The 26,395-nt window shown below is 49.0% G+C and overlaps 16 protein-coding genes and 1 non-coding gene across 17 annotated transcripts; 10 read left to right on the forward strand and 7 right to left on the reverse strand.

Annotated features, from left to right (window-relative positions):
* Positions 1-129: 129 nt before the first annotated feature.
* P174DRAFT_438177 (Zn(II)2Cys6 transcription factor) lies at positions 130-3,118 on the reverse strand. The gene is made up of 7 exons (XM_024826475.1): positions 2,562-3,118; positions 2,437-2,508; positions 2,293-2,374; positions 1,880-2,238; positions 1,629-1,832; positions 1,294-1,571; positions 130-1,240 (listed from the first exon to the last, which is right to left on the reverse strand). The coding sequence occupies exons 1-7, from the start codon at positions 2,681-2,683 to the stop codon at positions 594-596; spliced, it is 1,764 nt and encodes a 587-aa protein (XP_024684983.1). The 5' UTR covers positions 2,684-3,118; the 3' UTR covers positions 130-593.
* Positions 2,306-3,741, forward strand: P174DRAFT_77365 (uncharacterized protein). Its single transcript, XM_024832457.1, has 2 exons — positions 2,306-3,012; positions 3,206-3,741. Exons 1-2 carry the CDS (start codon positions 2,728-2,730, stop codon positions 3,614-3,616), a joined length of 696 nt encoding a protein of 231 aa, XP_024684984.1. The 5' UTR covers positions 2,306-2,727; the 3' UTR covers positions 3,617-3,741.
* Positions 3,742-3,865: 124 nt separating this feature from the next.
* On the forward strand, positions 3,866-4,912 carry P174DRAFT_457185 (RTA1 domain-containing protein; the record flags this gene model as incomplete). Its single annotated transcript, XM_024829518.1, has 3 exons — positions 3,866-4,137; positions 4,201-4,589; positions 4,644-4,912. 3 exons carry the CDS (start codon positions 3,866-3,868, stop codon positions 4,910-4,912), a joined length of 930 nt encoding a protein of 309 aa, XP_024684985.1.
* Positions 4,913-5,676: 764 nt separating this feature from the next.
* P174DRAFT_509628 (putative general amidase) lies at positions 5,677-7,808 on the forward strand. Its single transcript, XM_024831588.1, has 6 exons — positions 5,677-6,133; positions 6,180-6,449; positions 6,505-6,646; positions 6,690-7,426; positions 7,473-7,563; positions 7,617-7,808. The coding sequence occupies exons 1-6, from the start codon at positions 5,816-5,818 to the stop codon at positions 7,736-7,738; spliced, it is 1,680 nt and encodes a 559-aa protein (XP_024684986.1). The 5' UTR covers positions 5,677-5,815; the 3' UTR covers positions 7,739-7,808.
* A 395-nt stretch (positions 7,809-8,203) lies between these two features.
* Positions 8,204-9,061, forward strand: P174DRAFT_438180 (uncharacterized protein). The gene is made up of 4 exons (XM_024826476.1): positions 8,204-8,364; positions 8,418-8,461; positions 8,506-8,556; positions 8,610-9,061. Exons 1-4 carry the CDS (start codon positions 8,313-8,315, stop codon positions 8,907-8,909), a joined length of 447 nt encoding a protein of 148 aa, XP_024684987.1. The 5' UTR covers positions 8,204-8,312; the 3' UTR covers positions 8,910-9,061.
* Positions 9,062-9,333: 272 nt separating this feature from the next.
* On the reverse strand, positions 9,334-9,903 carry P174DRAFT_417435 (uncharacterized protein; the record flags this gene model as incomplete). The annotated part of the gene is made up of 2 exons (XM_024824601.1): positions 9,334-9,671; positions 9,738-9,903. 2 exons carry the CDS (start codon positions 9,901-9,903, stop codon positions 9,334-9,336), a joined length of 504 nt encoding a protein of 167 aa, XP_024684988.1.
* Positions 9,904-10,649: 746 nt separating this feature from the next.
* P174DRAFT_438182 (uncharacterized protein) lies at positions 10,650-11,357 on the forward strand. Its single transcript, XM_024826477.1, has 3 exons — positions 10,650-10,689; positions 10,746-10,826; positions 10,874-11,357. Exons 1-3 carry the CDS (start codon positions 10,654-10,656, stop codon positions 11,072-11,074), a joined length of 318 nt encoding a protein of 105 aa, XP_024684989.1. The 5' UTR covers positions 10,650-10,653; the 3' UTR covers positions 11,075-11,357.
* A 603-nt stretch (positions 11,358-11,960) lies between these two features.
* P174DRAFT_383667 (uncharacterized protein) lies at positions 11,961-13,046 on the forward strand (the record flags this gene model as incomplete). The annotated part of the gene is made up of 1 exon (XM_024823176.1): positions 11,961-13,046. The coding sequence occupies one exon, from the start codon at positions 11,961-11,963 to the stop codon at positions 13,044-13,046; it is 1,086 nt and encodes a 361-aa protein (XP_024684990.1).
* A 723-nt stretch (positions 13,047-13,769) lies between these two features.
* Positions 13,770-14,766, forward strand: P174DRAFT_501180 (NAD(P)-dependent oxidoreductase). The gene has a single exon (XM_024831022.1). It carries the CDS (start codon positions 13,805-13,807, stop codon positions 14,426-14,428), a length of 624 nt encoding a protein of 207 aa, XP_024684991.1. The 5' UTR covers positions 13,770-13,804; the 3' UTR covers positions 14,429-14,766.
* A 169-nt stretch (positions 14,767-14,935) lies between these two features.
* On the reverse strand, positions 14,936-15,820 carry P174DRAFT_427951 (ankyrin repeat domain-containing protein; the record flags this gene model as incomplete). Its single annotated transcript, XM_024825478.1, has 1 exon — positions 14,936-15,820. The coding sequence occupies one exon, from the start codon at positions 15,818-15,820 to the stop codon at positions 14,936-14,938; it is 885 nt and encodes a 294-aa protein (XP_024684992.1).
* Positions 15,821-17,220: 1,400 nt separating this feature from the next.
* Positions 17,221-17,291, reverse strand: P174DRAFT_t61. Its single transcript has one exon. It is a non-coding gene; the product is annotated as a tRNA-Gly (tRNA).
* Positions 17,292-17,385: 94 nt separating this feature from the next.
* On the reverse strand, positions 17,386-17,788 carry P174DRAFT_77448 (uncharacterized protein). The gene has a single exon (XM_024832458.1). It carries the CDS (start codon positions 17,660-17,662, stop codon positions 17,456-17,458), a length of 207 nt encoding a protein of 68 aa, XP_024684993.1. The 5' UTR covers positions 17,663-17,788; the 3' UTR covers positions 17,386-17,455.
* A 62-nt stretch (positions 17,789-17,850) lies between these two features.
* P174DRAFT_383670 (putative C6 transcription factor) lies at positions 17,851-19,774 on the forward strand (the record flags this gene model as incomplete). The annotated part of the gene is made up of 3 exons (XM_024823177.1): positions 17,851-18,771; positions 18,817-19,103; positions 19,150-19,774. The coding sequence occupies exons 1-3, from the start codon at positions 17,914-17,916 to the stop codon at positions 19,772-19,774; spliced, it is 1,770 nt and encodes a 589-aa protein (XP_024684994.1). The 5' UTR covers positions 17,851-17,913.
* Positions 19,775-20,124: 350 nt separating this feature from the next.
* On the forward strand, positions 20,125-21,613 carry P174DRAFT_438186 (NADP-dependent oxidoreductase). The gene is made up of 2 exons (XM_024826478.1): positions 20,125-20,991; positions 21,012-21,613. The coding sequence occupies exons 1-2, from the start codon at positions 20,356-20,358 to the stop codon at positions 21,345-21,347; spliced, it is 972 nt and encodes a 323-aa protein (XP_024684995.1). The 5' UTR covers positions 20,125-20,355; the 3' UTR covers positions 21,348-21,613.
* P174DRAFT_427954 (uncharacterized protein) lies at positions 21,612-23,405 on the reverse strand (the record flags this gene model as incomplete). Its single annotated transcript, XM_024825479.1, has 1 exon — positions 21,612-23,405. The coding sequence occupies one exon, from the start codon at positions 23,403-23,405 to the stop codon at positions 21,612-21,614; it is 1,794 nt and encodes a 597-aa protein (XP_024684996.1).
* A 785-nt stretch (positions 23,406-24,190) lies between these two features.
* P174DRAFT_438187 (uncharacterized protein) lies at positions 24,191-25,041 on the forward strand. The gene has a single exon (XM_024826479.1). It carries the CDS (start codon positions 24,246-24,248, stop codon positions 24,774-24,776), a length of 531 nt encoding a protein of 176 aa, XP_024684997.1. The 5' UTR covers positions 24,191-24,245; the 3' UTR covers positions 24,777-25,041.
* Positions 25,042-25,341: 300 nt separating this feature from the next.
* On the reverse strand, positions 25,342-26,154 carry P174DRAFT_474575 (uncharacterized protein; the record flags this gene model as incomplete). The annotated part of the gene is made up of 2 exons (XM_024830651.1): positions 25,620-26,154; positions 25,342-25,578 (listed from the first exon to the last, which is right to left on the reverse strand). Exons 1-2 carry the CDS (start codon positions 26,007-26,009, stop codon positions 25,342-25,344), a joined length of 627 nt encoding a protein of 208 aa, XP_024684998.1. The 5' UTR covers positions 26,010-26,154.
* Positions 26,155-26,395: the final 241 nt, after the last annotated feature.

Genomic DNA, 26,395 nt, shown 5'->3' on the forward strand with positions numbered 1-26,395 from the left:
CTAAACGCCGGCAGGTACCGTCAGCTAAAGAGAATGTCAACTGGGGCAGAAGGGACATTTCATGGTACTAACGACATAAAAATTCAGCAATCTGCTCTGACTTTGCTATTAGGCAGATACTAGCTCGCTTGCAGTTTAAAATAAACGGACTCTAATTAAAGGATATACGCAGCACACTCTCGCGTTCCCCGTCTATCCTTATCGACCTTAGCTAGTATGTAGTGAGCTTGTGCTACACACGCTTGGGAGCTTCGGTTCCCTTCCCACGAGGTTGTAATTTGACCAAGCTGCTGGCTTGGCATTCGGGTGCGCTCTGTTCTCAGCGTGATAGGTAAAGGCTGCAAAGCCTAAGTTACACTAGAGAAGAGATCTTCCTCGTCCTGATTGAGTGCCGTCCGGTCTAGGAAGACAATGAATTTATACTCCAGGTTAAAAAGCGGTTGTTAACCGTGTCAATGTCAAAATAGAGATACTTCATTGAATGTGGTATCGGGATTGGAACATCGCTCTTGCCAGTCCGTTAAGGTAACACTCTCAGTCCACTAGCGATCAACGGTAGGAGGAGGCACGTTCCACATCATGGCATCCGGATTTTAAGAAACGCCAAAATAAATGCCTACATCGGAATTCCACTCCTTGAATAGATCATCAATGGTTGCATCAGGCAACATGCTAGGCCACTGCGCATGCAAATCCTCTGCCGGAACTGGAGACGGCCCCGCGGTGGTATTAGGGTTATATGCCATTGCTGTTTGAGAAGCATGAGGTTGGCGCTGGACGGGGATCTGCGTCATCTGAGTTTCGTACCACCACTGCAAGCGCTTAAGGCGATTTTCATAGTGATAAAATACATCTCTGTCGCCTCGTGCGTCCACCAGGGGTGTGACTAACGCTTGGACGCGTAGGATAACCTGTTGGAGTATCAGAGACACGTCTAACGCGTCTCTAAGTTTTGCTACTTGGCGGTCGATCGAGGAATCCGACGCGGCGACAGAGAGCTTTGCAGCTAGTGTCAAGCAAAATCCGCCTTGTACCCACTGCGTGTTATTGAACACGGTCTCTGCACGCAACGGGAGCGCGAGATAGAATTGAAAGAATTGTCTGGCTGCCACGAGTCCCATTGATAGAGCTTCGACGCGGAGCGACGACCAGAACATCGAGTCATTCAATGTTTTCCGGTCAAAGAGGGTGATCTGGCAAAGGTATAGCTCTGCTGTGTGGAACTGCATCGTGATAAACTCTGCTTTCGTCAGCCAGAGGGCTTCAACCGATAAAGTCGGGCACTAAACATACGATTGCGCGCAAAGGCAGTGAGGGAATCGGCTCTAAACTGATCTAGCTCCCCTTTCATCTTGCGAAAATGGGGTTCAAAGACGGCATCCGTACAATGCAGTTCTGGTGCATTCTGAGGCGACAGGTGATCAATACTTTCGAAAAGTCGCTGAAGGTGTATGATATGAGGCAATTGTGAGTCTGACGGACTGAGTGAGCTTGCAGCAAGCGACTGACAGCAATCTTCAATGTATGGCGTGTGTGGAAAGGTTGATAGCTTTTGGAGAATTCGCGATATGCTTTAGCCTTGTCAGTTTCAAGTATCATATCAAACATAGATAGAAAAAGTGAAGTACCTTGACGAAAAGTAATAGCATCCAATAACGGCTCTCTGCTCATCCTGGCCCCAACACACTGGGTTTGAGTTGTTATCAGCTATGCCAACCCTCGTTTGCCGCGACCGCATGCCGGGAGCTCTGTCCAGTCGACGGTCGACAATGATGCTGGTTGCCAAATGCAGATACTGTGAAAATCGGCGAGGACGCGAATGATATTGGCTCCTGCTCCTGTTAGAGTACGGTCTAAATCCCAGTTCCGACATACACACCATGCAATGTATATCAGAAGACCCTGGAGTAAATCGAAGGAGATCTCTCCCTTAAATACCATGCGGTCGCTAATGGCAACTTTTACTTGCTCTTCTAGCACACGCTGCAAAGGCATGTTATCGTACAGGGCAGCTGTGAGGACTGTAAGGAATACTACTGGTCTCGTTCGACGTATTTCCTCGGTGCTCAGACCTGAAGGAATGATAACAAACGGCAAATTTGGCATCATTGTTGCTTTGTACGTGTCGATTAGAGCATTTGCTGCCTCCACGGACAGAATGCCTTTGTCAATAACATCTTCATTTGCGCTGGGGCTCTCAGACGCTTCGCTCCGCGATGTGCTCGAATATGTTTGGCTCTTGGATGTATTAATCGCACTACTACTTCAAGAGTAGGTCAGCATGGTACTTACATGATCAATCCGTCGTTTGAATGTAGCCGACTCTGATCTAGCCAGGAGCCGGTCAACCTTCTCTTCAAGAATATCAATTCTCCTGCGCAGCGCCCCCAGTCAGCACAAGATTCTAGCAGCGGGGACATTCATCAGAGTGCTGACTTGTTGCGCCGACTCCCATCAGACTTGGAGCGTGCTTGACGAAAGACACATTCTTTTCCTAAACGTTGACATCTTTAATTGTCAGCCCCCTGGGGATGACAGATCAGTTGTTGCGCTATGCTGACCGTTGGCAACTTCCGCCATCTGCGGATCGAACACAACGTATCTTGCCACGAGCACAATTGTGGCAAGTCTTTACCATGGGGACCTGCGGTGTGGTCGCATCCGAGCTCGTATCGGGAGTCATTGATGTGTCCGACGTATAAATTCTACGGATTTAATGATAGTTGAATGCCCAAGTTTGAGAGGGGATGGAAGAGTTTAGCGCTGATGGTTGAGAGAAGCTGCCGCCTCAGGCACCAATATAGTACTATTGCTCGACATAAAATGTCCAGGATCACCGGCCATAGTGTCGTTACTCAGCCCACACGGCGCTGTCTTAGACATCCAACAAGGGAATCAAGCAGCAGCAGCGGTTTCAGAGAGTATCTGCAGCCTTTCTTCTTGATAATATGCGCTGTCGGTCAGATGTGCCAAGGGCCTCAACCCCACGCTCGGCTGGTCTCCGGTCTTCAGGTTAGTTGAGCCAAGACTTGACTTTTTATGCGGCTGGGTTATTTATCTTGATGCCTGGTTCTGGAACAGGGACTGAACTAGTTATATTTTCTTGATTATCTCAAAGTGGCTCAGTTGACACGCCAAGTCGAGGATTTCTCGGCTACCCTTGTTTTTACCTTGAGGGCACAACTGATCAGTATTCATTTGACAGCAGGCGGATAAACAACGTGCCTTGTGCCAAGATTCTCTCTTCTCTGTCAGCACAGAAGCTGACGCTGCGCCTCAGCAGAATGACGCGCTGTTTTGTCGGTATGGGCGCGTTCTTCTCGGGGTTCTTATCCCGAGCCTAAGCCCGTGTCCTTGTCCGTGTCCGTGCCCGAACAACACGGCTTGTTTCAAGGGGCCTACCTCGATCTACTCTCGAGGGCTTACTGACCCAGGCAGCTCAATTATTAACTTCAGCCTCAAAATGCAGCTAAGCCAACAAACATCTTTGCTCTTCCTTCCATTGGGAAAATACAGGTCTAAATTTAGTCCTTCAGAGTTGATGCCCATCGTGCAGCAAATCATGTACCAGAAGCTACGGCCGATGCCCCAGTGCTTACCCACGTTTACGGTCTAGGATGCCAAATTATTGTTGATGTATCGACGGTAGTGACGGCCGTTGATACTAAAGAGCTAGAAACATGAGTTGGGAAAAGGGCTTAGCAATTGAAGTCAAGCTGTTGAGCAGGCACCGAAGTAACTGGCACCTACTTATAAGGCATCAACTACGCAGGGACTTGCAACTGGGATCATTGAATTCAACTCGCGCATCTTCCTTCTACCGTGCTTGTTATTACTTAGAGCATATTCTGGAAAGTTCTACATAATGAGCAACAGTACAGACACCTCGGACTACTGTACACTGGATACTTGTCCATTGAGTCTCGCCAACTTCAACTATGTTCCGAACCTGGCGGGTAACCTTCTCTACCTGGCGCTTTTCTGTACGATGTTGGTGGCCAATCTGGTACTTGGGATCTATTACCGTACTTGGGGATACCTAGTAGGAATGATTGGTGGTCTAGCTCTCGAAGTCATCGGTTATGTCGGAAGAGTCCAGCTTCACTACAACCCATTTCCATTCGATCCATTCCTTGAGTGAGTTTGTATCTATCCCCTTTCCCGGAAACCACAGGAAGATGAGCTGACTGCATTGTCCAGATATTTGATCTGCCTCACGATTGGACCTGCCTTCTTGAGTGCTGCCATCTACATCTGCCTCGGCCACATCGTCGTTGTATACGGCGAGGGTATCTCCCGTCTAAAACCAAGAACCTACACCATCATCTTCGTCCTTTGCGACTTCCTCTCTCTTGTGCTCCAAGCTGCCGGAGGAGCCATTACCTCGACTGCGGATCATGATCAGCAAGACCTGCGTCAGACGGGGATCAACATTATGATAGCAGGTCTTGCCAGCCAAGTGGCATCTCTGGGGGTCTTCCTCTGTCTCTGCGCCGATTTTGCCTGGCGCGTGTACAAGAACCCGGATAAACTTAACGAATCGATGTATCATCTTCGCAAGACGCTCAAGTGGAAGGCGTTCCTGATCGGTAGGCTTATCCTTTCCCGTATTTCATCCCGCTGCGTATATCTGACAGCTTTAGGGCTCACCGTCGCGACATTAGCGATCTTTGTCCGGTCCATCTTCCGGGTGGCCGAACTGCGAGAGGGCTTCGACGGTCCCTTGGCTAATGACGAAGTGACATTCATGATCCTCGAGGGCGCCATGATGGTTATTGCGACTCTTTGCTTGACTGTTTTGCACCCAGGATACTGCTTTGGTGGATACTGGGATCAGACCAGCTGGAAGTCCATCAAGCAATCCAGTCAATTGAGTTTGACTGCACTCAAGACACAGAACTCACGGGCTTGAAATGTTTAAGAATATTGATGGTTATTACAACGGCCAAAATTATTATGCTATTCAAGGCAGATATGGGGTTGGAATAGAGAATGGGCTGGATAGAGAATAGATTGGTTGACGTCAACGTCTGGTTTTATAGTTACATTCTCTTGGTAGCTGCTAGGCCATTCATGAGTTCATGAGACCTTTCCCTACTGAACTGCCTATAAGTGCTGGACTCTAATCCTCGTGCTCGACAGCTTCTCTTCCTAGCCCCCCTAGTGTAGTCTTGTGCCGAATCTTACTTCGGCTGTCTTTAGAGACAAGAAAGACGTGGTTTCTGACCCAATTGCAGTCAAAGTGAGGGAGATGCTAGATTGGACCTTTGGAAGATAAAAGAAACAAGCAAGTCATCATTCATGATTAATCAAACGGACTTCGTCGATGGCAACGACGAATTCAATTCTACCAGTAGACCAATGATGCTTGGTGAAAAAGAACATGAAACGTGACGACCCAGGATCGAACAGGGGACCTTCAGATTTATGCGCCTAGAATCCAGACGCGACCTTTCCATAAATGCTTCCTGTAGCCGAACTAGCCAATCAGGTTTCTATATCGGCTGGGGTGAGTATGTTGTGATTGGCAGCCATCCTTACCCCTCGTTCTTCGCATCATGGATTGTTCCCCTACTTGGTATGGTGTCAACAATGCCTGGAACCGAGGTACTACTTATCTTTGATGTGGTGGAGAATGGCAGGTAGAGTTACGTTGGATGGTGCTCGTGTTGAGGCTTTCAGGGCTTGCCCCGCCGGCGAAATAAATACATATTGACAGTACTTCCCATGAGCGCTCGGTAGTAACCTTTCTAAACCCACCATATAAGGTATACTGGCGAGTCGTCAACTATTTCAAGCTTGCCGAATTATACAAATGGGCTCTCAAAACTCCCTGTCCGACTGGCAGCGCAAAGTCGCCCAAAAGCAACAGGAATGCCTGCAGAAGATCCCCGCTGAGTGGAAGATCCCAGAAAGCCTCCTCTCTTCCCTACGGCTACCACTTGCCGAGAACAAAAATGACCTGATTCAGGGTGATGCTGTCCGCAAATCTGGTATCCTAACCGAGCGAGAACTGCAAATCACAGAGCAATACACCGTGTCTGGCCTTCTGTCAGCATTGGCAGAGGGAAGACTGACCTCACTCGAAGTGACATTGGCATTTTCCAAGCGAGCGGCAGTGGCGCAACAGTTGGTATGAATGTTCCCGTCACTATATTGCAAATCCTCATGTTGGATAGGTAAACTGCCTCACGGAGACCATGTTCCCCGAAGCTCAAGAGCGAGCCAAATACCTAGATGACCTCAAGGCGCAAGGCAAATCCGCAGGACCATTGCATGGCCTCCCGATCAGCATCAAGGACCTTTTCCATGTCAAGGGGACGCATGCGTCTATTGGAATGATTTCCTTTTTAGAAGAGAAATCGACCCATAACTCGCCGTTGGTTGATATTCTGCTAAGCCTGGGAGCCGTTATCTACGTCAAGACGAATATTCCCCAAACAATGATGGTACATCTACCTCCCTAGTTTCAGGTTTGTGAGAACTAACATTTTCCTGCAATAGACAGCCGACTCACACAATAATGTCTTTGGCCGTACACTGAACCCCCATAACACTCTCTTAGGACCCGGTGGGTCCAGCGGAGGCGAAGGCGCTCTGATCGCCATGAGAGGATCTCCCTTAGGCGTCGGAACTGATATCGGAGGTAAGATACTCCCTTGATGACAGAAAATAACTAACAAAGCCAGGTTCAATTCGAATTCCCGCTCTATGCTGCGGAACGTACGGATTCCGGCCCAGTGCGTCTCGTATCCCGAATGGTGGCGGACGCAGCTGTAGCACCCCCGGAATGAAGTTTATCCTGTCCTGTGCAGGGCCATTAGCTCCGGATATGGATGCAATTGAAGTCTTTCTGAAGACTGTTATAGATGCGAGACCCGGTCTGTATGATTCCTCGGTCATCGATGTGCCCTGGAGACAGGCGACTGTCAGACATCCCCTGCGAATTGGCGTCGTGCCCCCGGATTCTATCTTCCCTCTGCACCCACCAGTGCGTAGGACTTTAGAGGAGGCAGCCAAGATATTGAAAGCTCATGGCCATCAAATCATAGAGCTGTCAGCCGAGGAATGCAAGGTAATGGAGATCAACGAAGTCGCATGGAATATCTTTACTCTCGACAGTGGAGCTATGGAGCACTTACAGGCGGCCGGCGAGCCACCGGTGCCTGCCCTTGTTCACATCCAGCGCCAGGTAGAGATACTGAAGCAGGCGGGGAAAACTTATCTACCTGATTTCAGCCATTTAGATCGGCTAGGGAAACTCGCTGCTCTCAATGCCAAGAGAGCCGATCTTCGAGAGACCTGGAGGAAGATGTGGAACAACCACGATCTGGATATTTGTCTCGCGCCACCGGCTCAAAACACGGCTGTTCCGCATGATATGTTTGGACTCGCGCCGTACACGACTTTTCTGAACTGTCTTGACGTAAGCTAGTTTTCAAAGCCTGAAAGCTTCATCTAACGACGTTTAGTATCCTTCGTGCATCATCCCGTTTGGACAGGTCAACGAGATGGATGCTCAGGAGGCCTTTCAGCTTGCTCCGGGTCAGGCTGGACCGACTTGTGAGTACTTTTGCTGATATAGACGCCTATTCTTCTGACTGACAATCATTTAGACAACTTTGCGCAGGTGGAAGGAGCACCATGCTCTATTCAGGTCTTCACTACCACGATGAGAGATGAGGAATGTTTGGAAATGGCAAAGATCATAGACAAGCGTCTGAAGAGCAAGGCGTAGATAGTGGGGATTTAAAAATTATCCTGATGCAAGCTGACAGGTATTCTCCATCTCCATTGCAGTGAAATACAAGCATTATGCCTGCAGGCAACCTATCATTCATTGAGTCTAGGCGATCATCAATGATCGACGTACTAAAGGTACGTGTGATTAATCACATTTGCATGCCAACTGCTCCGCAGTAAGCTGCATTAGAGTTAGAGTGTACTCAATTATTGAAACGCCTATCGAAGAAGCAATATGATTGACGTGGCTTTGTCTTACCGCAGCTTCTGCAGCGTGATATCTCTTCCATGGCATTCTGTTGTTTCCTCAAATCAGGCCGGTTCCACAAAGCAAATATGTTAAAATGTACCTGATCGACGCCAATAGAAAGGCAAGCCCGTATGCAAGGGATGCCACAGTCATCATCCCTTTCAACTACCCGAGGTCTTCAAAAGGTTCCTGACATCCAAATCCCTCAACCTCAACTCCCAGAATTTCAAACCCAAGGTCACACTGTCCACCCACATTATCCGCTATCCGCTATCCGCTATCCGCTATCCAGACCTCCAGATACTCAACTTTCTCCAAAATGGTCGCCCTAAACTCCCCAGTCGAAACACAGGAACCCGCCCTATTCACAGGTACGCATTCCTCGCACCACTCCCTCGCAACAACAACAATACTTACAGGGTAGGCGCCATCCTCACCACCACAAAATCCAAAAGCGGCACGTACCACGTCCGCCAGAACAAACAATCCTCCTCGCTGAACCTCTTCGGAAGCCCCCGAAAAACGAGTGGGCGTCCTTCAACACCACCGTCGGAACCATCAATGTATATTCTGGACCCCTTGACTATGGTCAAACTATCAAGCTAAGAAGCACCAGGTCACCGGTACAATCAACCACCTCAGCTTCGACACCGTCATGGAAGTGAGTGTCGCGGGTCTCTGCGTCGGAGCGTTCACGGGAAACCCGCAGCTTTCGTTCATTGTCGAGGTTGATCTGGAGTGCGCCAATGGGGAGCTCCAGCTCACGGCCGTGGGGGATGATATCTATCTCAAGGTTGATATGGCCTTGGTGCAGGTCGGGAAGGATAATAAGGCAGAGCGGGTGAAGTTGTCCGAGTCGGTTTGTGTCAAGAGTCTGCCGCAGGAGTTGTGTGAGCCGTGGATGCCGATGCGGTAGGATATATGCTGGGTTTGAATGTATGGGCGTCTTATGGGTAAGTCAGGATAAAATACAGGATATAGGGGTTTATATTCGTGGCCAATTTGTCTAGATGGGTTTAATTGTTAATCATGATTTAGGCGTGGAATGGGATGCATGGTATATTTCTAGATTGCACTTGTATACTGAGTTCCTTAACGGGAACAACATCGATGATACCTGACAAGGAAAGTATCATAACTAATGACTTACAGTAGCTTTATCGGAATGACTTTTATCCTGCGGCAACACCGGACAATTTTGCGAGACTCGGCGGTAAACACCTTCGAAATCCTCATTGCTGCACGATTTGTGGTGGTCTACGATACTCGTGATCGCAGGCGCAGATGTTGCGTAAATAATAATAACAACCCGTCATGGCTCCATCATAATTCACTCTCATCTAGCCCACATCCAGCAGCGTACAGCCTTCAAGTGGCTCCTCGTCGTCTTCAATTCTTTCGTCGCCATCCCACGGCGAATGAGGCTCCCAGCTCGCATCGATAAGGTTGGCAAAACCCCTCTTTGTTGACCGCGATGTTCGAATAACGGAATCCAAACACTCGTCGGTGACCTGGATACAGCACCGGTAGCGCTGAGCGTTCGCTGGACCGGTACCTTGCTCTTCCTGAGGGGCGGTTGCAGCCCATTTCTTGAAGTGCTCACGGACAAAGGATGTGGTTGCGCCGTTAAAGGTAGCTTGGTCATCGAAGACGGTAAGAGTAAGACGGTCCATCATGTCTAGACCATTGTAAGATTCCATGGTCTCCTTCTAGGTGTGGATACGGACGCGTCTCATAAATTCACCCCAGTCCGAGTCGCTTTTGTACTCGCAACGGTACATCACGAAGCCCCATGTACGATGGCCGTCTTCCTCCAGATCCAGTTCGACGCAGTCGGCGAAGTTGGAACGCCTCGTGAGGTGAGGAGTATGTGGAGATGGGTCATGTCGCTTCCGTATTAGTGCTGCCATTTTTAGCTTCTCCTTGGTTGGAATCCTCGTAAGTTGTGTTGGAGCAGGTCTGAAGACGCCGTGGGCGCGAGTGAGCAGGGTTCCTGGCGAACAGCGTGGAGACAGAGAATATTCTTCACGCGCATAGCTCTAGAAAAGCTACTCATAGTCATGGTTGAAGTACACCGAAACATCATCCTGCAACCTAGTTTAAGATGTACTACTGGACAATTTGGGAAACTGTACAGTTATGAATGACATAACTGCTTGCTTCGATGAGTTATGATGTTGAAATAGTCACTGCAGGGTGAAGTAAATGCCAAATTAGGATTAGTGGATCTTAGTAGACAAGACATTGCCAGTTGACAGTTGGGAAGTGGACAACTGGACATGGTCCAGCGGAGATAGGGGTAGCTCCGTGGCTTCTTACATGGAGGTGGATCTCTAATCTCTTTGTTGCATTATTACTTTTGTTAGATAATGGGTGTAGAAGCTGTTATTGTCAATCTGCTCTGTGTACGTAAGATATGCCAGTCTCCCACCTCATAAAACTTAATCCAGCTTAACTTTGATTGTCAGAAGATCTGCCAATATTTTGTGGGGCAGAATCTTGATAAGCTCCCTGCGCTAGTATGTATAGGGTATAGCCAATATATAGTGTCACCCCATATTGGGGTGATGTCACTGATGCATGTGGCGACTCAAAGCATATTTGGAATTCTCACCCCTCACGCTCTTTGATCGTGGACTCCACTCAGGCTCAACAATGAAATGAATCCGAAAGAGAGCCAAAAGCATTCTACTGAAGTAAGTTTGACCAGTCCCACATCTGCACCTCTAATTCATCTCTTTGTCTACTTTAGCCGCTCTCAGAGCGCGAAAAGCACCTCCTCAGCATTTATGGAAAGTTACCTCACAAAGGGCTGCTAGGCCCAGCGTCTAAGGTACTTCTTGGATAATGACCATACGCAAGAACGTCTAACGGTCAAAGCATCGGACCTACTTCGACTCTGGTGACTATGCTCTTGCTGCAGCTCACAAAACGACGGATGAAGGGACTATCGAACCTGGAACGGCGCATCCGTTGCGAGAGAGCATTCCACATCCCTATGCTCCCGTCCCTAGCTCTGGTAACGTTGCTGAAGATGCCAACAATGACTCGCATTGTAGGAGGAGTTCAAGTCCTGAATAGGGGAAAGATAAGCTCTAGCTCGGAATAGCTAACATACCTTATGTCAATCCGGAAGACTTGGTCTGGTTGGAAATTGTCTACTAAGGTTGGAGATTGGGGTCATTCAGCCATAGATGGCCATGTGCGAAACCATCGGCATATGGCTATCTTTTAAGTGATTGCAGAGGACTCTCAGTCGTGTCCTTTAATGAGTGTGAAATATGGGTGGTCGGTAGCATGTTCAGTAGTTTAAATCAGCATGTCCTAGCTCAAAATCTGATTAAAGCGGGAGTGATATTCATAAATGGCACTCTTAATATATCCTTTAAACCACTTATTATACAGCCGGGAATTCCGCACCTATGGGAGCATACTGCTGTTCTCGACTACCTTTACCCTTGATAGCGCTCAGCTGATCCAGTCTGTCTTGCTCCTTGTTAAACGTCCGTCCATGAATCATTGCACGCTTTCCATCTATCTTGTGAGCTTGACGCAAGGGTACCGCAACCGTCATTCAGCCGAGGACTGTGGAAGTCTAAACCGTGGAGCCACCAGAAGGGTCCATGAATGCTAAAATGGAAGAATCTGCGTAAGTCCATTAGCATGTAAGGAATCCTAAACTTCAGCAAGTGAAATGGCTTGACTGTTATCGACTATTCTAGACCTAAGCTCACCTGATACTCTACACTTTGACTTCTTAATAGAGAGGCACGTGGAAGTTTATATAACTATTTTGTACTCTGGTTACGCATGATCATGCGTCATCAGACTCACATAATGGACCGACACTGGTACTTTATAAAAACCCTTAAACTCTTCTAGAGCCTGAAACATAGTAAATACTTAGTTCTAACACTGCATATTATCGCTATTAAATACGTTGATAAACTGTGAACTACCTTTCAGTATGCCCATCCAAGATTATGGTGTCTGGAAGGCATACCCTGTGCACTACATAGTTGAACATCATGAAGACGACCCACGGTCACCGCATCTATCATTATATTATGACGACAGTGGACAACATCGCAAGGAGGGCTCTCAGCTCAACCTTGGCCGGACAGGGAAGGAAATTCCCGGGCTCTTCCGAGCTGCAATCAATATCAAATCTGGAGACAAGAAGGACTCTCGCCTCGCGTATTGGGTAGATCGCGATTTCAGCCAGCATCCCATCATTGACAGGCTCAGTGTTCTGGAGCCGGGTTTCCATCTACTCGAAGATACGAAGCCAAGCCCTGATGGTCCAAGAATTGATTTTATCCGGAGTAACTTGTTCAGCGTCAACAGCGGCCGGGTTCTGCCACATGACATCGAGGGCCCTGATAACGATATTATTGACGTGCTAGAACCGGAAGTTCGTCAGGCCATTGAACATCAAGCTGAAGTGTATATGTTTGGTTCGCGTTTTAACACAGGGGATGGGATCCACGATGTCCATATGAACCAGGGCAACAAAGGACGCTGGAAGGAGGATGATGGCATCTTTCAAGACGGAGCTCTCCTAATTCATTTCACAAATCCTGACCGATGGGTTGGCGTTTTCCTCGGGTTTGCATCCCAGGCAGCCCACACCGATGATCGGACTGGACATGCCATATCATCGGAGACTTGGAGTGACTACCTAATCGACCAAAGAGGGCAGCCCGATCTTATTGAGAATTCTGTGGCCATCAAAGAGGTAAACATCGAAGCTCCTGGGCGGGGCGGCTCAAAGGAACGACGGGAATCCGTTACTCTCGCCAACCTCACGAGCAAACCTCTCTCCCTCGGGACATGGAAGATTCATAACTCAGCTGGTCAAATCCAGGTTCTACCCCTGAATGCTGCATTGGACGCAATGGCAACAAAGGTTTTCGACATCCCCCATTGTCATCTTTCCACTCATGGCGACACTATCACCCTTGTGAATGAATACGGACTCAAAGTGGATGGCGTAAGCTACAACGCCGGACAGGCAAAATCCAGTGGCCAGCCTATTGTTTTTGCTCATTGAGTCTCGGCAAGGAACAATTGATCCCTGTGTCTTTATCGGCTGCCGTGGAACAGGGACAAGGGTGAAGGATGAACAAAAGTCATTGAAGTTTATGATTGGTCTGTACTTAATCCAGCGTTTGACTGACCTGTACGCGCTAAGGCCACACAGCAGATTGTCCTTGTCTAATTGAATCTGATATACTTTGCTTAAGCTTGTTCAATGACCGAGCACGACCAGCAACTAGTCATTCACCGACTTGTCAATCATATATGAGCGATGGGTATTTTAGGGCGAACCTGAGATTATGTGGAAGCGTCGGTCACAATGTAGATTCTCTGTATTAGACATCAAAATAATCAAAACATGACAGCATCATAGTAGTCCAGCTACCTAATCTCTATGGCTCTCTAGACTTCTTCTGTAAGGAATGTATCCTGTGGACTACTATATTGGGCCGGATTCGGGCATCTCGCGGTGATATTACCCGAGTACTACTGCATATTCATACGGAATTCCAACTTCTATCCTGAACATCTCTATATTGGTTACACATGCAAATACTACAAAATGAGTCAGTTCGCTTGGCAATCTATTGTTGATTTGTCAAATACGAGATTTACCCACCGTGATTTCAAAGCAACCCTTGGCTGCCAAGCATACAGATATCAAGATGGAACGACATGGAAGGGAGCTGGTATATAAATTAAGTAGCGATCCGCAGAATGCACGGATCAATCAACACTCAAATCAATCCTTCCTCTCAAGCCCCAATCGCAATGTCATCTGTCAGTATTTTCGGTCTCGGGGCTATGGGCACTGCCCTGGCCTCTCGGTTCCTCGAAGAGAAGTACAAAGTCGCTGTATGGAATCGATCTCCAGAAAAAGCAAGCCCTTTGCTCGAGAAAGGTGCAACACTTTCCCATACGCCTGTGGATGGCATCAACACAAGCGATCTGATCATCATCTGTCTCCTCGATAACGCCGCTGTTCAAGCGACCCTCGACAGCGCTCTTGACCACCTCCGCGGCAAGACAATCATCAACCTCACAAACGGAACGCCTGACCAAGCTCGGAAAATGTCCGACCTAATCGTCAGTCACGGCGCTCAATACGTCCACGGTGGAATCATGGCCACTCCGTCCATGATCGGTTTGCCTCACGCCCTTGTCCTGTACAGCGGGTCACCGGATGCATTCAAGGCAGCCGAGGCCGACCTGTCAGTGCTAGCCAAGGGCGTCTTCCTAGGCGAAGATGCAGGCTCTGCGTCGCTGCATGACCTAGCTTTGCTCAGTGGCATGTACGGTCTTTTCTCGGGCTTTCTGCATGCAACCGCGCTCGTGAGCTCGAGCACACCCGCTGTCAAGTTCCTGGACCTCCTGGTTCCTTGGCTGGGGCAATGACCGAATACACTAAAGCGATGGCAAGGCAGATTGATGAGGGAAATTACGCCAGCGAAGGATCGAATCTCGGTATGCAATTGGTTGGTATTCAGAATATTATCGATGCCAGTGCGGCACAGCAAGTCTCTGCGGATTTTATTCGGCCGATGAGGGAATTTATGGAGAAGGCAGTGGCGGCTGGTCATGGTGGTGATGATATTTCGTCGTTGATTGATTTTGTGAAGTCAACATGACTTGCCCCTGTAGGTTAGATTCTTGAGCTTAGAGAGAGAATGGACCATTGCTCTGTCAAGCAGCATTTATGTTTCTGATTCCGTGGTAGCTATATCTATATTCGGCTGGATAACCTACGAGGCTGCCGTGAGTAAGCCAAAACCAATTTGATTCAGATCTTAATAACATCTTCACGGATTAGAACTGAAGCAACACTAAACTAAAAGTTCGAAAACAAAAGGATGCTTTTCTTGGTTTTTCACGCAATCGGACAGAAGCCATGTCAGACAGGACCTAAGACTTAGTCTTCTTTCCAACGTTATAGTTAATCATCTTCACCATGATCTTTCCCTTGTCACTATCAATCAAGAACGAATCTATACCGTCTCTCACGTCGATGCCATAGGCATCATGGTAGCTCCAACGCTCCGTCACCCATCCCCCCTCTTCATCCACCACGGTGCCCTCGATGGTGTAAGCAGTAGTAGGCAACTTACTGTTAAGCAGCCTAGCCGACTCCTTGATGCCCTCATGTCCGAGGAAGAATCTGTCGAAAGTGCCCATCAGCGACAGACGCAGGGAGGGGGAGTAGTTCCGCTTGATATCCAGCGGAACATCCCCGATATAACGCAGCAAGATATGCTCCCAGTAGACGTCCGAGACGGAGCGGCCCTCCTCACGAGGGAGCTGACCTGAAATGAGATACTCCAGGACCTCCTTGCTAGGCTTGCTCTTCGGGTCTTTAACATTGTCCGAGATCTCTTTGAACTGCTCCCGGAGCCATTTCTCGCCTTTAGGCAGACGCGGGTCCGTCACGGTGAGCTCGGGGTACTCCTTAATCAACATCTCCGCGATATCGTAGTGATGGTTGTCAAGGAGGAGCTTGAAAATGGTGCAGCCTTCCTTATCACGGGCTGTGGGGCTCGCGTCATTCTGAAGGAGCTCGATCATGGCGGCTTCCTGGCCGGCTATGGCTGCCGCGAGGAGTGGGGTGACGCCGTCGTAGTATTCATTGACGTCGGCACCGAGATAGATCAGGAACCTGATAATATCGACGTTACCCTTGCGGGCTGCATTCACGAGAAGGCCACAGGAACTGGTGGGCGGCACCTTGGTGCCGTTCTTAACGGAGTTGATAGACTCCGTGGTGGAGGTTTGACGGCTGATAAGGGCTGGCATTTTGATAAAATTTTCGATAATGGAAGAATGGAATCCTTGCTATAGTGATTTTGTAGATATGTCTTTGATGGTCGGTCATAGCAGTCTCATCTCGACGAATTTTGCCTCGTACTTATAGCTTTCCTTTTTCCTACTTGGATAGAGATGCCTCGGATCTTGGAAGATCTCGAACGCATCATTGATGCAATGGACTCCCAGTCTCCGGTCAGTGCATTAACTCTAGACAACGACGAAGGACACTCAAATTCCTATGATCACAGCCTATGAAGTCAGCACTCAGGATGAGGTTACAAGCTCACTGTGGCCATCATGGGAGCCCTTGACGCTTTCAGAAGGACAATGTGGCAATCTTAGAGTCAATTACCACCTAAATGATACATATGAACTGTAGTACCAGTTGGAAGCGTCCTTAGGGTTGCACTCGGGCGTGTAAAGAATCATGGCAGGCAGAAATCCGGACTAGGTCCACTGGATTATGAGATAATTCCAGATACTCCTGTCGAAAACGGAATTGATGTCGAGGATTAACGGTCGAGACCTCATGAGAATATCCTATCAAAGACCTTTGCTCCCCGATCTCATCGCCGTCCACTGCGAATGTCGACGACATCTCCTCGTTTGAACGTTGCATGACCCCGATGGAGCATCATAGATCAGGACTACATCATGACTTGACTCCACGGTATCTCTTCATGGAGGTACTCTCAGTTATCCTCTATTCTGTTTCCGGTCAGTGAAGCTGTCCCCGGATGATGGGCTACGCAATTGAGTGTAAGAGGTCGAGGTCTTCGCGGAATTGGCCCTTCTAGCAAGGCTCGGGTGCCGCATATACTTCACATCAATGGTCGGCTAGACCAGACTGGAGCTTTCCTGCAGGTTAGGCCCTTGAACTGAAAGCAGCTGTAGTCCTGAGGGTCGTTGCTCTCCATTGGCAGAGCATCAAAGTCAATGTCTCACTGTTCAACGCATACCCAGGCGTGATTCACTATACAGCTTTCTATCCCCTCTCCACATTGCTAAACACAAAAATACCTGTAATGCCACATTCACTCGTAGGTTTAGCTCGATATTCCTTGTTTGCAATCTGCATTCGGTCATAGGTAATGAAGGGTTGATTGTTCTTAAAGCAGACCATTTATGTGCGGTCCATTCAGGTGATGCAAGACTTGCAATGCTGCTATTTCTGACCAAACCATCTTTCTCCTGGACGCGTTATCCGTGTTTTATAGTTCCAAACGTTTCAGGTTTCTATCAGAGCAGCTTTCTCGATATATCGAGAGGTGGAAGGGAAGTACTTCACACGCTGTGAAAACGTCACAGGGAAATGCAGGCCAAGAAGAAAAAAGGAAGTACAGAGAGACAGTAACTGCGGAGAAGAATACAAAATTGACAAAAAGTAATGCATCATCCGTGAATCGAACACGGGCCTCGTCGATGGCAACGACGAATTCTACCACTAGACCAATGATGCTACCAATTGAGCTATTTGATTGGCTGTTGCTGCTTGGGAACTTTTTAAATTACAAGACCCAGTTGCCCGATGCGCATGGACATAGAAGATGTTGCACCAATTTGGATATATTGAGATCGAGAAAGAGAGTATTTACTACTGATCGACTGTTATCCCGCCGCAAGTTACCAATTATCTGCATGGATTGTAGGGAAGTATGCACAAGCGGAGGTTTCGGATGGTTGTATATATATAATCCAGGAGATCGGCGTAACTCTGAACTGCCGAAGAGTAGATCTCCTCTGCCCAGAAGGAGAATTCTTGAATTTCAATATTGCGCAAGCTGCAAACAGACAATGAGGAGAACAAAAGCAAAAAGTTGGTTTGAGCATCCATTTTGATAAGAGTGCATGAACAGCGTGATTATTGAGTTGCCCAGAACGGAATATGGTCTGCTTACTGCGTCATGAACCAATCACACCCGGCCATAAAATCAAAGTTAAGGGTATTAAAATAGAGTATTTTAGCGGGGTATTCCGGCGCTGACACACTGCTTGATATTCACGACTCGTCCCATCTCCAACACAATCATCCTTCTATAAACCAAATACATCAAATCTGTTGTTGCCCCTTATTTATCTAGATGCCAGACCTGGGTACATCCAAACATCGCTCATCCCGCGCTTGCACGGCCTGTCGGGCCAAGCATGTTCGATGCGACGCGGCTCTACCACGATGTATTCGGTGCCTCGAGGAGGACAAAGAATGTGTATATGTCAAGTCGCGACGGGGAGGTCGTCGCCGGGTCTTGAGCACACTGACTTCGCCAATGAACGAGACGAAAATAGATCACGGATCTTTTACATCGATACTGCCAGTCCTATCACAAACAGTGACCAGGGAAATGGACTCAGGCGTCGACTTGACTACCCCAACAGCTGATCTGAGGGATCCTGTGGACGATCAGCTCCTCTCATTGTATTATCGGTACTTTCATAGTGCGCATCCATGCGCAGTACCTAGATTTGCAATCCAGCGTTATGCGGCCAGCGACAGCCAGGCAATACAGCCACTTTATGCGGTGATGAAGTACATCGGCTCTCTGCATAACGCATTAATCCCGTCATCGCAATTGAAAGATCATGTTGAGGCGGAATTGGCTGTCGTTCGAAGCACCAACCATGAAGTCTCACCGTTCGCAGTGCAGGCGGTACTTCTCTACTCTATCGCAGTTTATTGGTGTGATGAAACGAGAAAAGGCCTGGACCTGCTTGAGGAAGCCATCCGGATGGCCCTTGGCCTTAGAATGAATCGGAGGGACTTTGCCACCGGGCACGGGAGGAACGATCCGATCCTCGAGGAAAGCTGGCGACGGACATGGTGGCAAATCTATATTACCGACGCGCATATCGCTGGAAGTACGCACAGTTATCCCTTCCGGACGAATGGGATCCATATGGATGTTCAGTTGCCCTGCGAGGAGGACGAGTATGAATCTGGTGTAGGCGGTCCTCCTTTTAGTACATTATTATGACTGAGATCATAGAATATTCCAAACCCGCGAACTCTGGAAGAGTACGATATGCGAGAGTTTGCTGGTGATGAACGCGAGTTCTCGTCGTTTGCTGAGATGGTAGGCTTGACTCGAAGTTTGGACTTGGCACTTGCCGCAAGAAAAGACCTTGACCTGAAGAACATCACTACTGTCTGTGCTAACGTCGATGCGATCCACGTCTCATGGACTTCACTTTTGCCGGCATCAAAGAGGACTGTATTTAGACCCGACGGCTTTCTGGATGAGATTCTGTTCAAGGCACATGCCATCATCCATACGTGGGTCCCTCTCCATTTCTTTGAGTATCTTACTAATTATATGTAGATGGATTGTCGACCTTCACCGGCAACTGTCAACACTAGCGTATAGCGCCATCGAGGGTGTGTCAAAGTGTTGCCCGCAGGCACCACCAGAGAGTCTCCTCCAAAGTAACTCCCCTGAAAGCGATTTGCACACCAGGAGAGTTCTGCACTCAATCGAGCAGTTCGAGTCCCTGCTGACCCTCCCAACAAACATCGTCAGTCACACTCCGTTCATTATCTGCATGATTGCCGTTGTGGCCGTCACTCACCTCTCCGCTTGCCGCTATGTCTTCAAGGGACAGGACTTGCGACTTAATCGAGAGCGGATCAGAGTGACCATGGGGGCTCTCAAGGCAATGGGAGAACACTGGTCACTTGGGAAACGGACGTACCAGGAAATCAGTGTGATTGCACGGGAGATATTATCACTGGATCGACCATTGCCTTCTCCAGCTGCGTCACGCGAACCACAGCATGTCATAACGGGTATATCTGATATAATGGCCGACATTGCTGCCTCTGCTTGTGCACCGAACATGGCAGTTGAGACTTTAGACTTCTGCGATTTGTTTGACATTGACTATCATGAGGCGACTATTCGCGATGCCCTGTCTCATGATCTGGTGGTGACTGAGTGCTGTATATGAAACTGCTCAAAAGTGGTTAGCGCAGGGCTTATTCACATTCAAACAGCGTTGCAGGCTATACAAGCTATACCTTTTTGTTCGCCCTGATTAGTGATCAGGATAGTTGTAGCCCCAAGTCGAGACCTAAAACAAACTGTAGGCAAGATAAAAAATCTCGCTATTGGATCTCAGTATTGACTTGGATCTAGACCGACCCAGAATTATCCGTCCGAAAGTTCGGTGTCGGACAGTAGTAAATACATTTCGTCCGAAGTGCTGACAGACCATTATCCTATTGCGGCGGATCGGGTATCCGGGAATCCAGGGAATCACCAATACCCGGGTGGCGCTACACGAGATCTCAACGTCAATGCATTTACGCTCTCTCGTCTGTATGAATTAATTGTTTGTAAGTCAATTGTCTGCTTGGCAGGCTTGATATCATCTCAGCTCGTATTTGACCGGCAATTCGGTTATAGTGGCAGCTGATGACATGCTCCGTTAAGGTTATATAAAGCGTCATATTCCTCTTGCCAAACCACCATAAATGATTTACAGTGGCACCTCAAAAACTAGCATCAAAAATCACACCTAGTATCAAAATGTCCCTCCCCAAAACAATGCGCGCCCTCCTCCAGCCCTCCATTGAAGAACCCCGTCTGGTCCTCACCCCAGACCACCCCGTCCCAACAGCCACAGAAGGAACAGACGAGCATCTCATCCGCGTGCACTGCGTTAGCCCGTGCGCCAACGAGCTTAACTGGGCCAAATTTTTCCCTGACCTCCAAGGACGCGAGCAGATCCCCTGCTACGACGTCGCGGGAACGGTAGTAACTTCACCGCCATCCTCCGACTTCCAGCCGGGTACAGAAGTCTACGCACGCTCGAATTATCTTCGCCCCGGTTGCGCACGCGACTACGCCGTTATATCTGGCGCCGATCTCGCGCGCCGTCCGCAGAACCTAGGCTGGGCGCAGAGCACCGCCATCCCGCTGAGTGCGCAGACGGCGCTGCAGGCGCTGTTCGTGCAGTCTGGGATTGGGCAGCTGGGCGATGAGGCATGGCGGGGGAAGAGGGTGCTTGTTACGGCTGCGTCTGGGGGTGTGGGGATCTGGGTGGTGCAGTTGGCGCGGCTGGCTGGTGCAACGGTGATTGGGACGTGTGGGCCGCGGAATGTCGAGTTTGTGAAGTCATTCGGAGCAAACGAGGTGATCAACTACCGGGAGACGGACCTGAAAGTGTGGGGCAGAGGCCAGAGAACCAGGTCGATTTGGTGGTTGATTGTACTGGCAAGAAGTCGTTGGAAGATACGTGGTGGTGTGTCAAGGAGGGTGGGATTCTGCTCAGCATCTGCCAGCCTCCCGAGCAAGTGCAGCCTGAAGAGTGCAAGGGGAAGAATGTCCGGAATTTCTTCTTCATTGTGTCGGCGAATCGAGCAGATTTGGAGAAGGTCACGAAGCTGGTGGAGGAGGACAAGTGTCGGGGTGTTGTGGACAGTGTTTGGCCGCTGGAGCAGTTCGAGGAGGCCTTTAAGCGATTGGATGAGGGACACGCTAGGGGAAAGATTATCTTGGATTTGTCACTGAATCAGTGACTGAACTACATTTAGCTACAGTGTTTTCGTCAAGAGGATTCTCTCTCAAAAGTGTCCACGACGACCAATCTTCGCTCTTCTGATCGCTGTGTTGAAAAGGCTTGCCCTGCATTTATTTGCCAAGGTCTTGTCGATGTATCAAAGTTTAGTCGTCGTCGTCACAACAAATATGTGTAGAAAACGCCTGTAACGATGCCATGGAATATCGAATGTATTTATGATACCACAGGTCTGAAATATGAGGAGAGTAACCCTAACCACCTGTCAGCCTACATTATCCAATCCCACATACCAAACGGACGACACGACCAGAGTCGCTACCATAAAGCAGACAGAAGTTTCCTTCTCATGCATGAAACTACCCACCAGATCAATTGAGTTGAACCAGACTCCACTCAATGCAAGAAGCATCTCCGTGACCAGCTTCACCCATTTTGGCAGTGGGTAGTACGCGTAAGCAGCCGACAAACACGCGCAAGCCATAGTCACAGCCACACAGCAGTAGGATTGACGCCATGGGGACTCGGACTTTGGTGAGATAGCTCTGCTTCCTCTCGCCACAATCTCATCGCCCTGGTATTGATATTGCAGGACTCGCGTGGCGAGAAGGTACTCCACCAGCACCGCCAAAATAGGTAAGCGGAGGAAACCTTCAATGACGGGAATATTATCTGGGTTGTTCTCGCGAAGGAGGCGGACCACCAAACCGATCGGAGATGGCTCACCTGCCATACGTGCGAGATCGGACGCGGAGATCTCCAGCGACTCAGCGCCAATCGTGTACTGCGTAAACTCGTGCTTATGCCAAATCCCTACTAGACGGCCTTTTCCCTGGTTGCGAAGCGTGAAGAGGGCACGGATACACAGGGAAAGGCCCACGACGACAGACAGCCAGAGCATTCCGTGACCAACAACCCCCGAGGGTGCCAGTCTCTTTGCGTTCAGCCCGCCGTACAGCCATCCTGCAATGATAAGGGCCATTTCCAGAGCAGGCATGGCAAAGACTAACATAGTAGCCCACCACGGGAGGGGAGAAGCTACAATGTCGCCCGCCAACAAGGGCGATCCGTCTGCCGTCTCGTACTGAAAAACAGCCTCGTCCATGCACAGCAACGATTGCAAGATATCGTTCCCATTGACATTCTTGCCGCCCATTGTCGCAAGGGTCGGCCGCACCGTCATGATCCAGACTGCGAGTCCACGCCCCGTCGCGGCAGCCATGAGTCCAACAGCACAGGCAACCAGCAGATGCACAAGGAGATACATTCGCGTAGCGCAGGCCATCCGCGCTCCACGGTCGCTGCCGTAGGGACTCGTCCATTTCCGCAGCTTCAAGAACGGCGTGAGGTTATGGTCTACGCTGGTGAATATCCACCCCCATGAGAGCGTCGCCTCCGTAACCTGCAGTTCCTGTTGCTGCTCCTTAATATACGTACATCGTGATGCGCGCACATCCATCCTCGCCTCCATCTCTCGCACGATTTCCTCTGTCGTCGCCGGCGGCGACCGCTCCAGCATGTCCAGCGCAAAAGCAAGGTCCGCCTCCTGAAGCGGAAACAGATTCTCGTTTGTTTCTTTGACCTTTGCGCCGCAGAGGCTCTCGCTCCGAGGACATTTGATCCAATGTACCGTGCTCTCACGGGAGGCTTGGTCTTTCAGCTGGCACCCCACCACGAGAACCTGCCAGTCACTGCCGGCGGCGAACGTTTCGATCTGCATAGCTACCCGGCGGACTAAACCCTGCAAATCCTCGGGGGTGCGCCAGCATACCACGGCAACATCCGTGCGGACCCTGTTTGTAACCCAGCCCGCGTGTAGAAACCAATTGCCGCGGGCGAGGGCGTTGGTCATAGACCGGATCCGAAAGGCCATACGGACACTTGAGAATAGAGCCGTTCCTGCACTGGCGACCTTGCCGACATGCGCCGCTATGATGATCGCCCCCCAGAAGGCAATGATCTGGGAGGACCAGGCGGCGGTGGAGGAGACGACATATTGCGCCGACACGGGGAGCGACTGCAGTAGCAGCACCAGAAGGTAAAATTTGCAACATGCCATCAAATCGCTACATATCTGTTGCCATGGAAGAAGAATTGAAATAGAGGGGGATCTAGCGACTTATAATTGCCTACCTAATGCGAGGCTGGGGCGGAGTCAGCCGTGGCTGCATATGGCGCTACAAACGGGATAAAATAGCCGAATCCGAAGCTCACGAGGCTTTTCACCAGCCAACGGTCCGGTTGACGGTCAACCTATTCTCCCTCACACCTCGTATGGCTGTATTCCCCTTCTAATTAGATGTGGCGAAAACCCGGCTGGTGTGAAAAGTACTCATGATCTTATAGTTTACTGTAAGCCAGCTAAGAAATTAGCCTTGGCCAACATCCATGGTCATCCATTGCTGTCTCTTTCAGCCCTAGGTACACGTTCGGTCTAGCACTGCCCACTATTGTCCCCGCCCAGGCAGCAGACCCAACCACAAGAGAAACCAGTCTTTAAGAGCTCATAGGCGTGATGCTTTCGCATTTACTTAGTTAGCAAATAGGCGAAAGTTAACTGGTGCCAATGACCCCTAGCTGACCATATTATGCCATCTTATTTGATTACCAGAGCGGATGTTGTGCTGATCTAATGTTGTATATGGGATATTGAGATAAGATACATAGCCTCAAAGGGCGAAACTAATGGCCCACCTGCAATGACCCTAGTGTATATGGCTAACCTGGAAAAACCACGAATGTGGGTACAAAGGGACCGGAAATTCCCCGAGCCAAAAAAGTGATATATAAGGCCAAGGAACCAAAAAAACAAAGAGTTGAACATCAATTGGTTTCTTTATACTGCTGTAAATCAGCCATTTTCTCTGCCTTTGTACATCATATTATTCAAGTCTAAACTATGTTGTTGACTAAGAATGTGCTTGTCGCAGTCACTTGCATCGCAACTTTATCGCTGGCATCCAGCTCGTCCTCTAGCACCAATGGGGAACTGAAAGCTGGAAACATAGTTCAAACAACTACTTGGGACACCACAACTATAGCTGCTGGGACCTACAAAACTGTTACCAAGTTTGTCAGCAAATTTGCCCGAAATATGGCCCTTTCTATCGGGGGATGGAACAAGGGCGATTGTCATACCATACAGGGGACCTTTGAGGATGTGAAGTGGACATATTACCCTTCTAGGCCCAACTGTGGTACTTCTGGGCAGTATGATGATGTCATTGTCATCAGGGCCATCAAGGATTATCTTCATAACAATCATGGGCATAACAACACGTGTGCTACGCAGTGTCTTCGTATGGATGAGGGTGGGAGCTGGGATGGATGGTTGAAACTGGGTTCTACCAATGCATTCGATGAACAGGCTTACTGTGGTCCCACCTTGACCTTTGACAGCTGCTTTTCTGGTTGCGAACAGGATCTATGATTCGTCATATTCAACCATGGAACATCACTCTGCTCGTTGATGGTGCTTTGCACGCTACCTCATATCCGCAGATTGTTGTCGCGAAAAGTGAATGCATGATATAGACAAAAGTTCGTTGATACTTCTGTCAGGACTTGGGAGTTATGGTCATTGATCCTTCCTGTGTATATCCGTCCCATCCTATTGATCGGAGCTTTGATTCTGGAAATTGGGCAAAGCGACTTAAATAGAGAACCTAGAACTACGAATGCGATCGACTTGAGGGACAAAAGTTTGTGTCCATTCTAGCAGATTCAACCGGCTGATTATTCCGTTCAGTCAACTGGCGGCATGATAACGGAAGTCTCTCTGTAACGATACCACCGGCTTATATCCGTGTGGACTCGAATGGCATGATATCTGTTCGTAATACTTGGCTGCGTTGACTTCTGGTGCAGAATATGGATAGGGATCACCGTTGTAAAAAATGTCTCCAATCCCCGCCTCCTTGGCTATGTACCCTGCTCTTATTTGACGTATCATGAACAGGTCCTGCCCGCGTCGTCCGTTGCGGCAGTGCTCAGACTTACACCTGAAGACCGCATAGGGACAAGATTATCCTATCTACCTCTTCTTCCGGATTAACATTACCACAGTAAACTAGATACCCGCTTCCAAGCCGGGCTCCGGTCACTGCGGCCTGTATTTCGTCCCTGATTTCCCCTTCGGTGTTTTCCTGACCTGAGCCAAGCGACTCAGTCCCGGGATCTGGGACGGGAACCAGGATCCTCTCATGGAGCCGAGCCCCCTTGACATGGAGGACCTTCGTGTAAGGTAGCCCAGGTAGCGAAGACGATTCCACACCCTGAGGCAAGACGCAGGACGGGTTATTCGGGCATAATCGCCGGCTTTCCAAGGCAACTCAAAGCCAAAAGCAAAGAAGTGGTCGAAGACGTCCCACGAGGCAAAGTTGGGAAAATGAAGGCCGACAATTGCAAGGCCACCGGAATGAATGTATGTTTGAACTTTTTGGAGTACTTCATTGTGGCGCGGGTCAGTCAAGCCTTGGTCTGTGATTATAATCGCCTTGGGATTGTTGGCATCCAGATAGCAAAGTGCCACGTTCGCCTTCTTTACCCGCTTCAACCGGGCGGACTCGACCAAGTTGCTGAAAAGTGATTTGTACATATCGTCAAGAAAGTCCACGTAGGCGAGGGAAAGAAGGAGGATCTCTGGGCGGTTTTCGGTGGACATCGTTATCAAACTTGCTGGATACCTTCCAAGGGATGAGCGTGGCTGCGTGGGCCAATTGTGCGTGCTGGGAAAAAGACGACATTGTATCAACCAAAACTTTCTATCTGACAAAAGATCAGAAGAAACTTACATATATTGTCTTGAGACCAAGCAGACCTGTCTACAGACTAATTCCCTGAGGGAGCTCTTGCAAACAAGATGTTTGGCGTATGCTTGGGTGTATTACTGGCGCGAAATGAGACCCACAAGAATCTACTCTTATCAGAAGGGAATAACAGCGGATACTTTCCTTTTGAGTTTAGCCTGGATGCGCTCCATTAGGTATATATAGGTGACTCTCCTTTATTATGCCATAGAGTAGTGTGAAAATTATGGGGTTACAGATG

This window comes from Aspergillus novofumigatus (assembly GCF_002847465.1).
Source record: "Aspergillus novofumigatus IBT 16806 chromosome Unknown P174scaffold_2, whole genome shotgun sequence".
Lineage (NCBI taxonomy): Eukaryota > Fungi > Ascomycota > Eurotiomycetes > Eurotiales > Aspergillaceae > Aspergillus > Aspergillus novofumigatus.

What these genes read in the sequence shown, in the direction of transcription:
- P174DRAFT_509628 (XM_024831588.1), top strand. Translation starts at nt 5,816, where the DNA reads ATGGGCTCTCAAAACTCCCTGTCCGACTGGCAGCGCAAAGTCGCCCAA. An exon ending in CTTTTCTGAACTGTCTTGAC is followed by an intron (nt 7,427 to 7,472) that starts GTAAGCTAGTTT and finishes AACGACGTTTAG; the next exon opens with TATCCTTCGTGCATCATCCC. An exon ending in GGGTCAGGCTGGACCGACTT is followed by an intron (nt 7,564 to 7,616) that starts GTGAGTACTTTT and finishes ACAATCATTTAG; the next exon opens with ACAACTTTGCGCAGGTGGAA.
- P174DRAFT_438182 (XM_024826477.1), top strand. Translation starts at nt 10,654, where the DNA reads ATGAATCCGAAAGAGAGCCAAAAGCATTCTACTGAA. An exon ending in GCCAAAAGCATTCTACTGAA is followed by an intron (nt 10,690 to 10,745) that starts GTAAGTTTGACC and finishes TGTCTACTTTAG; the next exon opens with CCGCTCTCAGAGCGCGAAAA. An exon ending in TGCTAGGCCCAGCGTCTAAG is followed by an intron (nt 10,827 to 10,873) that starts GTACTTCTTGGA and finishes TAACGGTCAAAG; the next exon opens with CATCGGACCTACTTCGACTC.
- P174DRAFT_438187 (XM_024826479.1), top strand. Translation starts at nt 24,246, where the DNA reads ATGTTGTTGACTAAGAATGTGCTTGTCGCAGTCACTTGCATCGCAACT.
- P174DRAFT_501180 (XM_024831022.1), top strand. Translation starts at nt 13,805, where the DNA reads ATGTCATCTGTCAGTATTTTCGGTCTCGGGGCTATGGGCACTGCCCTG.
- P174DRAFT_438186 (XM_024826478.1), top strand. Translation starts at nt 20,356, where the DNA reads ATGTCCCTCCCCAAAACAATGCGCGCCCTCCTCCAGCCCTCCATTGAA.
- P174DRAFT_77365 (XM_024832457.1), top strand. Translation starts at nt 2,728, where the DNA reads ATGCCCAAGTTTGAGAGGGGATGGAAGAGTTTAGCGCTGATGGTTGAG. An exon ending in GGCTGGTCTCCGGTCTTCAG is followed by an intron (nt 3,013 to 3,205) that starts GTTAGTTGAGCC and finishes TTCATTTGACAG; the next exon opens with CAGGCGGATAAACAACGTGC.
- P174DRAFT_438180 (XM_024826476.1), top strand. Translation starts at nt 8,313, where the DNA reads ATGGTCGCCCTAAACTCCCCAGTCGAAACACAGGAACCCGCCCTATTC. An exon ending in GGAACCCGCCCTATTCACAG is followed by an intron (nt 8,365 to 8,417) that starts GTACGCATTCCT and finishes CTTACAGGGTAG; the next exon opens with GCGCCATCCTCACCACCACA. An exon ending in CCACCGTCGGAACCATCAAT is followed by an intron (nt 8,557 to 8,609) that starts GTATATTCTGGA and finishes AAGAAGCACCAG; the next exon opens with GTCACCGGTACAATCAACCA.
- P174DRAFT_438177 (XM_024826475.1), bottom strand. Translation starts at nt 2,683, where the DNA reads ATGACTCCCGATACGAGCTCGGATGCGACCACACCGCAGGTCCCCATG. An exon ending in GATGGCGGAAGTTGCCAACG is followed by an intron (nt 2,509 to 2,561) that starts GTCAGCATAGCG and finishes TGACAATTAAAG; the next exon opens with ATGTCAACGTTTAGGAAAAG. An exon ending in TCAAACGACGGATTGATCAT is followed by an intron (nt 2,239 to 2,292) that starts GTAAGTACCATG and finishes AATACATCCAAG; the next exon opens with AGCCAAACATATTCGAGCAC.
- P174DRAFT_77448 (XM_024832458.1), bottom strand. Translation starts at nt 17,662, where the DNA reads ATGCTCAAACCAACTTTTTGCTTTTGTTCTCCTCATTGTCTGTTTGCA.